Consider the following 13332-nt stretch of genomic DNA (forward strand, 5'->3'; position numbering starts at 1 on the left):
AGGAACTGGGAGGGCCTTATGGAATTATTTTTTAATTAGAATACTCCTATATCTATCTACTTGTTCTAGCCCAGAATCTCTGTATCCTTTTCTGAAGAACTTCTAAAATCAACCCAGAATTCTGCTCTGCTAAATCTTAAATTATGGCCTAAATTATCCCAGTAATTAAATACAAATAGAAAAAAGGTTACAGGTGTAAGTAAGCCTTCACTCTTTCTCATCTACATACAGACATTCACATAAATGAAGCTGGGGATATTTGTTTTCTCCCCAGCATCTCAATCAAATTTTGGCAGATGAGAAACATCATGGGGATTCCTTCTTGAACTACATCATGGAGATAGGGTCTTCTAAGAAGAATTTGGTCACTCATGAAACAAAACAATGCTAAATCAATGAGCTTTGAAGATCATCTCTCAAACAGCAGGAGTCTCTCAGGTCAGCCCGAAGAGAGCCTTTATCAGCACAGATACAATGAGAATCCATATTTGAAATACAGATGTTTTTGTTTCCAACTTTAAAACATTCATTTTTCTAATGTAACTCAAACTAGCATTAATTAATATATCGACACGAACTGTGTAAAAGACAAAATTCCCCAAAGAAAGATATTATGAGATGTGTAAATGTGAACAGTATTGTTGAGAAAATGAAGCAGAAGTTACTTTCAACCTCCACCTAACTCATCAACAAGAATTAAAAAAACACACACTGAAAGCAGAAATATTAAAATAGAGGACATTTGATCTGCAGCCACATGTAAATCCCAATGTATACCTATGGAAATACAACTTTTCCTTATATCAACGGTGTAATAAAAACTGCTATATCCTGTCACAAATGAATAAAGCAAGCTCTGTTCAGGAGAGTCACAGTTGAGCTGATAAGATATCAAAAAGGTTGATAAGATAATGGCCAGTAGTTTAATTAACTTTATAAATGCCTTCAAAAACTGCTCAACATCCATTGCTCACAATACCATCACAGTTCTATATTTTCAAAAATACTAAACTGCCATGAGAGTTGAACTGTTTTAGTTGCTTATTATAAATTGATTAATTTAATAATAGTAAAAGGAAAATGATGCAATATGTTTGACTTCTAACACACTGCACCTGTCCATTCAACACAACAAGCAAGATCTACTTACATTTCACTTCAGGGCGTTCTTCAAATGTTTGTTCAGGAACAGGTTCTCCAAGTGAACCATAAACTTGTCTAGCAACCTTGCTGACTTTTTTATATAAAACTTGCCTTCACGTAGTACAAAAGAGCAAGCTTTTGGGGTACTATGGGGCACAAACTGCATAACTAATTTGCAATTCAGATAAGTGCCTCAACTCACACAATGGGAAATGCAAACAGTGCATGAAAATTTGTTCAGCTGATGCCAGGGGTGATGAACAAAGGTCAAAGAGCCAAGTCAAGGAGGCCTAATGCCTGACTGCATTTTTCGACTCAATGCAGCACTTTGCCCATCTTCCTCCGGTATTTTTGTTTCTACAGTGGGTGCTATTGAATTTTCTCAGGTCAGCAATCATTTGCTTCCTAAGCAGACATACAGTACTTTAGACCATGTGGTTCTGTGGTCTTCTGGTAGACAGGGAGAAACAGCCTCTGGCGCTATTATTAGCCTCAAAATGAGTCAGAATGTCAAGTGAAAGTGATCAGATTTACTTCTGGAATCAAAAGTAAAAAAAACATTACCACATACCTGCCTACAAGTGAATCGTTGAAAAACCGTAAGCTGATGCCTCAGGAGGCGTATAGAATACAACATCAGTAATGGATTTCTGGTGCTGGTGGCGACAGAGGTGGGAAGGTACTTTTTTAGCATTGTGACAACTTGAAATATGCTATTATTAAGAAGAGAGACTACTTCTTTAAAAAAGGGCTGAGGGTGTCTCTTACAAAACCAACCAGGTAACCATGTTTTTGATGCATTCCACTTTGGATTTGCCAAGAAATACATGAACAATAAACTACTCAAAAGCAAATGGGCAAAATGCATCAAATCACCTTCCTTCCTTTGATACCCATCTTGGCATCATACAGACAGCCTATGCTGAAAAAAGGCCCTATCTTCTGGCAAAGTGTGCCCATAGCAAAACAGCAGGAATTAACATTGGAGTATCATGGTGGGTTTAATTATAATGATCATTTCAGAGAGCTACTCAGGAGACATCATGAATCTTTGCAAGGTGAGGTGAATTAAATTTGTGAGTTCATCCGTTTTCCTCTCGGAAATGGAATTACAAGATATGATCTGATTCAGGCATTATAGTCAATTCAATTAAACTTTATTGTCATTAAACTTACACAGGTGCATAGTATAATGAAAAGTGTTTCTTATTAGTCACTCAGGTGCAGTATATAAATAGGACAGAAGATAAGACAATAGACTTTAAACCCATCTAGGCTACTATTCATAACTGGATATATGAGAAGATGAATTGATCACATAACAATATATTCTTTTTATCAGATAAAAAAATCTTCTATTTTTACTTTTCACTTAAATATCCTAAAACAAATCTAACATTCCAATAGCTATCTAGTCTGAGTTAATAACACAAGGCACAGCAGATAAGACACAACATGATGTGCTACTACACATTCCTCATTAGGCTGTCACATAACTATGTCTTAACAAAGAGTTATTAATACACACTGCTGCTTATTTTAGATAATACACCACCTAGTGGCTAGGATATGACTAAAATACAGTATTTTTAAAAGAAAATGAAAAATTTTACTCCAATCTGTGGAGTCTGAAGTTCTTTTAGGAATACACATTTATCTAATAAGCAGACAACGTGATAGCATCGAAATAACAATTAAAAAAAAACTATATGAAAAGCCCGTAGCAAAACTGACTGCTTAAGTACAATGTTTACTGTGCAATATAGTTGTTAAGGTATTATCAAGCTACGCACAAGCTAACCCACAGATGACTTGCTTATGGCGTAAAAGTATAAGGAACTGAAGATATATACAAATGAAATACGACTATTTGTAAATGTACGAAAAGACCCGTTTAAAAGACTGAGATTGAAAGGCACACCCCCATACACCTGAGCGTTCTCTTGCCCTCAATACGCTGCCTTGTGATAGAAAAATAGAACGTTTGATTTTTTTCCGTTCCATTTTTTCTTAATAATTGTATCAATGATGCATTAAAACCAGGTTATTTTGTAGCGAAAACGAAAATGAATTGCCGATTTTTGTTCTCTAAAAATTATCACCATCGATTACATCACATTGTGAATGATGTAGGTATCATCAGCGCAAACGCAACAAAGACTGTGATTCAAATCCCCTGTAGTGCTGCTGAGCTGTGGAACACTGTAAATTAAAATTTGCCATATATCCGACAGGGATTAAAATTATGCGCATGCTTTTATTCTTAAAACGTGACATTTTAATGATACACAATCAACTGGTTAATACTGCATATCTTTAGATGTAAAGAGGGGAAAGAAAAGTATAAATAGGTCATAATATGTGCAAGGGTTGGCATTAAATTGTTTATATAGTATACCAGTTAAACATTTCTGATCTTGGTTTGTTATGCAATGGTAAGGTTTAGTAAAGAATACTGGCCACTTTTTTGACTTGTTAAACTCATTTGTAGTACTACTACTATTCATGGTAGTAAATTTACCGTATTTAGTCCTGATGAAAATTCTAATTTGAACACATTTTACCTAAGAATATATGACCAGTATTATTGTACATATCATTAGAAAAGTCATTCCAAACAGACTTACTTATATCAAATACGTTTATCAAATAATCAATGTTCATTTTGGTACTGTTGAAAAATAAGGATTTATCACGTTTCATCTGGGCTACAGCCTCGGTAGGTGCATTATGAGGTTCATTCAATCAATTCAGTTCAAAGAATTAAAGAAAGTAGCAATTTACCATTGCTGTTTTGTGAACATTGTAGGCATTCAACACTGAAATTGTAAGCAGTTTGAAAATAATTACTTGTACCCAGTTACAGGCTTTTTTGACAGATGTTTTCGCCGGTATGCGGACAACATAAAAGATCTCAAATAATTTCGACATAATAAAATCACACCGCTAGAGGACGACAGAGACCGATGAAGAAGCATTACTGAACCCCATATTAGTTCTATTTTGCCACTTTAAATGAAGACGTTAAACAAAAATAAACTTGTTGATAACCAATATCCTTTCCTATCTGGTGAAACCAAATAAGCTGAATAAAACTGTTAACGTTTTCATACAATAAGAAAGACGAACGTTTTCTTGAAACGTATGTTAAAAGCAGCACAGTGGAATTAGTGCTTGCTTTAGTTCTTCGGTCCAGGGTTTAATTCCAGACTAGAGTACTTTACGCGTTATATTTGGATGTTCTCCCTGTGTTCAAGTGGGATTTATCCCAGTTACCTTCCACTTTAAAAAAAACTATCTGACTAGGATAAATCGGGTCTCTAAATCAGATTGCTCACATTTCTCAAATGCAGCCTACAGCCGCTTTTTGCTCCGTTATCTCAGCCGTTGTGAAATTTATTAATGAAAATTTTCTTCCAGGCAATTAAGCCTTTGTAGGGTACATGTCCTTACATATCTTCATATCGCAACATGGGGTCAGCATATCCTTTCAGGGTATCTCCTATCGCAACATATGGACTCCATGTCGCGACATGGGGGTGGGGCATTTTGTCGGGGTATGTCATATCGCGATATACAGGCTTCATGTCGCGACATGGGAGCGGGGCATTTTGTCGGGGGTATGTCATATCGCGATATATGGGCTTTATGTCGCGACATGGGGGCGGGGCATTTTGTCGGGGTATGTCATATCGCGATATACAGGCTTCATGTCGCGACATGGGAGCGGGGCATTTTGTCGGGGGTATGTCATATCGCGATATACAGGCTTCATGTCGCGACATAAGCGCGCGGGTGGGGTACACCATGTCGCGACATAAGCCCGTATATCGCGATATGACATACCCCGACAAAATGCCCTGCCCCCATGTCGCGACATAAAGCCCGTGTATCGCGATATGACATACCCCGACAATATGCCCCGCCCCCATGTCGTGACATGGAGTCCATATGTTGCGATAGGAGATACCCTGAAAGGATATGCTGACCCCATGTCCTGACACAAAGTCCTTATATCGCGACACGTCTTATCTGGGTATATCATGTCCTGATTTGAGACCTTTGTTGCGACAGCAGTGCCAGGGTGGCATGGAAGCAAGGCGCCAGTCGTGATTTACACTGCCACGATATACATGCCTTATACACGGGGTCCCTATCATGACATGCTGCGGAGGTCTTGTCGCGATGGTATCCCACAGTTATGCGTTTGACAACAGCGTGTCACGGTAGGGAAAGCAAGGGAAAACGTGCCTTAGAAAATAAAAACCATAGATCTTACAATCACGGTGATTTTACATACATTACAACCACAGGTTTATGTCAAAGATGGTTAACTTGATGGTATGCGTCATGTCTTAGTATTATTCACATCTATGGAGGCTCATATGTTTATGGATATTGTCTTTAAAATGTTAAGGGTACGAGCTAAACTGTAACACAGCGCTTGAACTCGGCAGACGGTGGTCACTGGAAGTCAAAGTCACCGTGCATGGTCACATGATCACCGGAAAAACAAGGCGATATACCTCGGGAACGAAAGCAGCAAACGTAGCACTAACGAATGAGACGGGTTCGGTTTTCCTCCGACATTGTAGGGAGGCTGAGTGACGTCACGACGCCGAAAAAACAAGACGCTGTATCTCGAAAATGAAAGCAGCACAAACGCTACTTTCAACGATACAAACCGGTTCCCTTAGTAAAGTGGATGAATTGTGCATGGCCATTTTTAAAGTTTCTCTTGATAAAAGTAAGACTAGTTCACCGTTACTTAAAAACTGACTATAAAAAGGTGTTAAATGTTAATCATTTAATCAGTTCAAAGCCGGTTCAAAAGATCCAAATGATTTTAATTAGAAGTCTATATTGTAATATCTACGGACATTTAATTTTGCTGATATATAGACACCAAACTTTTACAAGATTTACAATATACCTTATTTCTGTGAGAAGAAATAAGAAGAGAGTTTTCTAATTAAATTCCAAAGCAATTGTGAAAACTAAGTTAAATTTTCATCTTCATTAATTTTACGCCAGAGACAATCCTTAGAGAATGACTACTTTAAATTGTATACATTGTCCAGGAGTGTATGTGCCTAGCAATAGATTGGATTGATGAAGTCATTTTTGTCTTGATCCTAATATCCATCCATCTGTTTTCTGACCGCTTTTTTCAAATCAGAGTCGCAGGGGAGCTGGAGCCTATCCCAGCAAGCAATAGGCGCAAGGTGGGATACAACCTGGCCATGACACCAGGGCACACACAGACACAGACGCAGACACTCACACCAGGGCCAGTTTTCCCAGAAGTCAATTAACCCAACGTTATGTTTCTGGACTGTGAGAGGAATCCCATACAAACACAGGGGCAACATACAAATTCCATGCAGACAGCACTCCAGGGCTCGATTACAAACCACTGCTTCACCGTGCTGTCCCTGATCCTAATGTTTTCATTAAAGAGTAAACTGTCAAAAGCAGAGATCACAACGCTGTGCTGTCTGCACCAGGATTCATCTGATAATGCAGCTACTACTGTAATTACTAGGATCATTTTATGATACTATGAACAGCTCTCTCTGTTGCAGGGGCAATGTTGCATTGACTAATGTTGTGTTTCCATTAGGCTTTGGGAAGCAGGAGACCATAAGGAATCTGAGAACAGTCTGAGCTGGTCAATAGCCGATGTAGACTCAGTACATAATCACGTGCCATTAACAAGACAGAGAACCAAGCTTTAAAAGAAGGCTTCGGCTGTGCTGAACACATCACTGACAGACAGGAAGCTGCCATGACTGTGTGGTGCTCCCATAGAGGTTACGCCTGTCTTCCAAATTTCAAGCATCCGTCTTTCCAGTCTATTTTTACACCTCCAATAGAACTGGGCAATACATTTCCTCGCATGGCTTCACAACCTCATTTTGATGCTTTGATTTAGAAATGGAGCCAACAGCACCCAGACTGCACTCAGCTCTAATGGCAAAGGAAAAAAAGTTTTCATCATATGCTGAACTGTAAGATGAATGCCAGTGCCATCATTATCTTAGATATGATAATACAGTATGTACTAACAGGTGTTAGAAAGATGACAACTGACTCTAGGAACCAAAATTATTTGTTTAATTCTAATAGTATTCAGTATAGATACTTTACTCTCTACTAATGTATCCCCTACTTTTACAAGTGTCTCATCCACTTTGCATTTTTTAGATTGCCTTTGAAAACATGAAGCTGTTATCTGGTGAATTCTGGATTCACCCTTATCAAACAGCGACCAACTAAGGTCCTAGAAAGACCATGAAGTAAGTACAGTATACAGCAGTAGAAAAGTTTACAACTTCAACCACAACAAAAATCAAACTCAAACAAAAGCCATACATAATGTCAAGGAAGTAAAATTAGGAATTACTTATCGAGGAACTGCCAATATATTGTAGCATACTGAAATTAATTACAAAAAAGGTTATAAATCTTCATCAGAAAAACATTCTGAACCTATTCTTTTTGATCATAAAATGTCAGCAACAACTTCTAGACTCACTGTAGTTTGATTCTGGTACACAACAGGACTAAGAAAGCAAAGGTCATAAAAATAAATTTAAAATGTATTTTAAATAATAAAGCTTATGCGCAGATTTTATTAGATGGTGCTTTTATAATAAGCGCTGTGCAAGAGTTTATTTTAATAAACACCGGGACTTCAAAGGCTAAAAATATGTTCAAGGTCAGTTATTTCTTCTAAACGTTGTCAAGGCTGAGTAAAGGCATTATGACATTGTGCATGAGAAACAACCAAAACTGTAATAAACATTAAATATTACGCATAACTATCCATATAAACCACATTCTTAAATATCTAATATAAACACTTTTACACATCTGGCAATGTGTCGAATGCACATTGTTTAATGGATAAACGTGAACTTTATAATATGATCCTCTGGACAGACAACGGAAAGGATTAACAAGAAAGACAAGTAGATACAAACACTAAAATGTGTCTGCACGGCATCCAGCAAGTGAAGAAGCTCAAACAAATTACCTTGAAAGGCCCCTTTCTCATACCTCAAGAGAACCCATCTGCAGTTTGTAGCTCAACTTCACTTTGGCTCATAGAGAGGTCTGACATCTGATAATTTTACGGACCACTGCCTAGCTCAATCCAGTCAGATGGAAGTCACATGTGACTAAATGCTGCTTGGGAGCTGGAAGAATTTTGTTGTTTCAAGGTGTAAAATTGCTTACATAAGCCACTCCAGACTCAAGACAGGACACTGATCTGAAAAGACTCTGTTGCTCTAAATTGTAGCTCAGTTGTTGCTAATCTTCCTTACTTTCAGCTAAAAAAGCCCTCAAGCCTCAAAATACTTCTTTCTCTTCAAGTGAACCTGATTTAATACCACCTGACATAAACAGTATTATGATGATCCAGCTTTTTAAGAATTATGTATTTCCCACACAGGATTTCCAAACCTTGTGGCTTGAAGTCTCTCACATTTTGTGGACTACACAGTCACAATTTCCCGAATGAAGCTGCACTTAATATATTTTTTATTTTCACGTGTATTTCCAGAAATCCCCCAAAATTGTGCAATTTTTTCATGGTTTTGTTAAATTTTCAATAAATATTAGGATGTATATCTAGCATATTCGACAAAATTAATGAGAAAACCAAGTGTGTATTAACATTTTAGTCAGTGACCATCTTACGTTTATAAAGTACAGGTGTGATGTGCTCAAGCTGAGTCTGTAAATCTGACATATTTGCTTTTCTTGAAGTATTTCATGGAGCTTGTCCTGTCTGACATCTAGGATTAAAAACACGTGTAATATTTGCAAAGGTAAACAGAGCATTGCTTTACAAGTTGCAGTCAAGGGCTTTTGAAGTATCAATTAATATTAGTTACAGTATATACATAAGCTACTCCACACATTCAAAGTAAAAATAAGTGAAGGTTGCATAAGTATTCACACCCTTTGCTGTGGCAAACATAAAATAATGAGCCAATCAGTTAGTTCAGTGGCCTTTGTTTGTCTGTGATGGGAGATAATGTCCATAAGTAAAATCCAGTCTGGCCTAAGTGACAAGAAGGAAGCCATTAATGAAACGAAAACATCTAAAACCCTGCATGGAATCCACACCCAAACATTCAAGTGATACTGCAAACATGTGGACAACTTTGTTTTGTGGTCAAATGAGACAAAGAGAACACTTTGGTCTAAATGCAAAACGTTATGTCTAGTGCAAACAACAGTGCATCACCCAATCAACATCATATCTACAGTGATGCACAGTGGTGGCAGAATAATGTTATGGGGCTGCTTCTCATCATCAGAGAATTGAGAAACATGTCAAGACTAAGGGGTAAATGGATGTAGCAAATTACAGGCAAATCATAGAGGAAAACCTGTTTCAGTTTGCTAAAGACCTACTGCAACATTGGTACAAACATTCAGCAGGAGAAGGACCTACACTGAAATCTAAACTTCAGTGACTTGAATCCCATCTCCTATTGAGAATCTGTGGAAAAATGTAAAACTGCTGCCCATCATTTGAGAGAGCTTGCACAAAACTGCCAAGCAAAATACCCAAACATTGCACCAGGGTGGAAATCAAAACTGGTAGAGACCTACCCAAAAAGATTTTTGGATGCTACTGCTGCCAAAACTGCCTCCATCAAATTTTAAGTTCAAGAGTCTGAGTACATAAACAATCAACAAATTTCAGTTTTTGTCTTTAGTTTTTTGTGGGCATTTACTGTAATTTATCTTACTCTTAGAAATCTTGCGTTTCAGCATTTACAGTAGATCTGGAATAAAATATATTAAAAGTAAAAAATGTGCGTGCATCATAATGTAATTTCACAAATTGGGACATTACTACATATGGAAGCTCCGAATACCATTGCCAAGCACTGTCCATACTAATCTAGAACAAATCAAACCTTTTCAGCACTTTTCAACACATTTTTCAAACAAGTGAAAGGCAAAGCTAATACTGTCCAAATACAGTTTTCGAGTACCTTTCATTAATCCTTGCAGACTGAATACAGTATATTATAAAGTAAATCAATCCCATCAACACTTCAGAGCTGAAATGTCTCTCTTCTGTTAAACAGTTTTCCATTCCTGCTCAGTTTTGGAACGGTTTCCTTACTTTGTTTGACAAGACAACATCCATAGTGGAAACAAAAAAAAAACATTCTCTAAAAAGCTCTTGAATCAACTAGGTTAGGAGAAATGAAAGCACAGCAAAACCTAGAAAGTCTGTAACGTAAGTACAAGAGAAAAAAAAAGAACGTCACTCACCGGGTATCAAAGGAACTGATCTTCTGTAAGCCAAACAGCTGTTTCCTACAGTTAAGATCGCTCATAAAAGAGGCACAACAAACTTCACGCTCTATAGGGGGAAGACTAGCAGTCAAGCTCCAGACGGCTATAATTACAGTTGTGTGGAAAATCATACAAGGTTGAACGAACACACATAAACTCTGGTCCACCACCCTCCATTAACTACGTGTATGTCAGAGCTGAAATCTCTTGCCGTGACTCAAAGCCTTGTGCCGATGAGCTGTGTCAAAGAATGCTATGTAAAAAGATCTGTTTTCCTTGGTCCTCCACCCTTTTCGAAACACTAAACTAAACCACGATCAGATACTTCTGTGATGTGGAGCGCTCAGCCTGGTGCTGTTTTAAGTAGGCACCACATTTTAAGCATGAAGAAAAAAAAACAAAAACGCCAAAAATCACAGGGAGTTTCATATTCCCTCACATTACACACATCATGCTCTTGGCTTCACAAACTGCCATACCAACCAGTTGAGATAGTGCACTAGCAGCCTTCAATAAACCATTTTAAAAGGGATCTGGGGTCACTAAGAAGCCTTCTTCAGCCTCCACGGCCGAAACGTTGTGTTCTCTTTCTTCTTTTTTTCAGCATGGAATAAACCTATTACTTGTTACTTTGCAGCCTACGCATGCTGACGCAGCTCTCCACCTGAATAACAAGACAAAGGTTACAAACAAGGAGTGGTCCATTTGGTCCAATTTTGTTTTGCTTTGACCCTCAGCATTTACCTGATTTCTTTAACACATTGAAGTATTTTTTTTTTAAATTGGTTTCAACTGCTTGGCTGGGCAAGTTGCTCTTAGCCCTTTGTGGAAAGCAGCAGTTGCTAAGCTGCTAAATCCATATGGAAATTAAGAGGGTATCCAATTAGCACTATACGTCAGGTATAGCAATGCTCCATTACAGTCTACTTCTAACAACAGCAGTGACAAATGAGTTTTTAAAGGCAACTGCTTTTCCCCACACACCCTGAGGGACACTGATAATCTGAACCTTCTTACAACAACAATTGCTTATCAGCTCTACCCTCCTGACAGCAGCCTTCTCCCACACCCTTGCTGTCTGTTCCACACCAGAAAATATTGTGCTATTTGAATGTGTATTGTTATAGAAGTATTAGACATGATGTACTGTAGATCACATCATTAAAAAAATAGCTTTCGGATAAAAGTTTTTTTTTTCTCGTTTTCTGTACAGGCAAATCATAGAGGAAATTAGATATACTAAATGAACATTAGTGTGATATTGTTGCTCATAAGAAGCATTACAGTTCCATATGTAGATGTGTGGAAGCAGTAAAAGGAAGGTACAGTATGTGTAACCGTTCCCACTGTTAGTTCTACTTAATTCTAAGTAAGAGGTTCCCGGTTTTTCCTTCAGTTGAATTAAACGAAAACTACAAAATGCAGCACCTTTAATTGCACTTTTATAGCTTAAGGGTCTCAATCTCCTCAGTACAACGTGCATAAGCTTCCACATCCTGACGTTGTAATCATATATCTACAAGTATTTCTGAAGTAAACATTTGGAATCTCTGGAAGCGAGGAACTCCTTAACCTGACGTGGTGTTTAATTATAGGACTCACCAAAAAGCCGCCCAGATGTGAGACAACAGTTCAGAGAGATTTCCAGTAGCGCCGCGGTATTTAAACTTGGCACTTCTGGTAGGAAACCACAGTTTTCTCGTGCAGACCTCAGATGATGTTTATCACGGTTGTCCTTAGCAACTGGCTCTTCCATTGTTCAGGAGAATTACACGGGCTAATTTCCCAAATATTTCTGAACACACGTAGTTTTCGTTTTAAAAAAAATCACCATAAATCTTTGCTATCCTTCCCACGAATATAAAAAAAACTACACCTACACTACACCTTCTCCAGACTTCGTTTGCATATTACGAGCCACAAACACCATTTAAAAAACTTTTCACGATTTAAAAAGTTTTAATGTGAATTGAAACTTGACGTTTACTATTGCGTAACACTTTGGAAAACAACTGTCATTACAAATGCTATATAGGAATATCATTTCTATAAAGGTTATAAAAACTATAAGTTACGTCTTATGGTGTACTTTGTCAAAATTCAATCGGGAATTAAAAGCTCTAAATTCAATGTTAGCATTGAAAATGTCTACGAAAATACGACATTTCTTTTTATCGCTGTTCAGTCATTTAATTGAGCATTTAGTCATTTTAGCTGAAACAGGTTTTCGTCCCACTGAAAGTGTAATAACGTGAAATATCTTATGAGCTAATTTCACGAAAAAGGTTATGCAATGTCTCCGGGGTTGTTACAGAGTTTCTGAGCGAAACATTAAAATTGGACTACAGACTAACAAGGTCAAAAGGAAACCAAAGCATGAACTACCAAACACCCTTCAAGAAATAAATATAATGGTTTGTAAAACTTTCTTTTATCGTTAAAAGTATTTACAAAACAACACATACCTCTTAACAAGTTCCCACCTTCCATTCCACCTGTACACCTTTCAAAACAACGCTCAAGTTTGGAAAATATTAGGAAATCAAATATTGGCACCAAAAGTAATCACGTTTTCGATAAAATACAAAGACATGAAACAGATATATGAATGTCTAAAACTTGAGGAATGAAAGATACCTAGCCCCTTTTCCCTCTTTGGACTAAGCATACTTCCTTATGCAAGACTGGAATTGTCGGGAAAAGGAAGGGAGGGCTGCGAGAGGGATTTTCTGGCTTCTACCATGCAGAGGAAAAGGATGTTTTGTAATATTTGGCTTCTTCCAATAGCGCATAAAGGAAATGAATTAATGCCCCTGGGGCAATGCAAGCTACGGGTTACGCGTGAAAATATAGCAGCCG

The 13332-nt window shown here is 37.7% G+C and overlaps 1 protein-coding gene across 2 annotated transcripts in view; it reads right to left on the reverse strand.

The window, feature by feature from the left end:
• Positions 1 to 12182, reverse strand: part of tacc1 (transforming, acidic coiled-coil containing protein 1) — a 64883-nt gene extending 52701 nt beyond the window's left edge. Inside the window, exon 1 of one of the 2 annotated variants that reach the window (XM_015339548.2) lies at positions 12076 to 12182. Coding sequence is in view for 1 of the 2 variants with exons in the window: in XM_015339394.2 (XP_015194880.1) it covers positions 10450 to 10604 (155 nt within the window). In the remaining variant the exon portion in view is untranslated. Of the gene's footprint in view, positions 1 to 10449; positions 10924 to 12075 lie in introns of those variants that run through there. The other variant, XM_015339394.2, reaches the window with a different exon arrangement.
• Positions 12183 to 13332: the final 1150 nt, after the last annotated feature.

This window comes from Lepisosteus oculatus, chromosome 2 (assembly GCF_040954835.1).
Source record: "Lepisosteus oculatus isolate fLepOcu1 chromosome 2, fLepOcu1.hap2, whole genome shotgun sequence".
Lineage (NCBI taxonomy): Eukaryota > Metazoa > Chordata > Actinopteri > Semionotiformes > Lepisosteidae > Lepisosteus > Lepisosteus oculatus.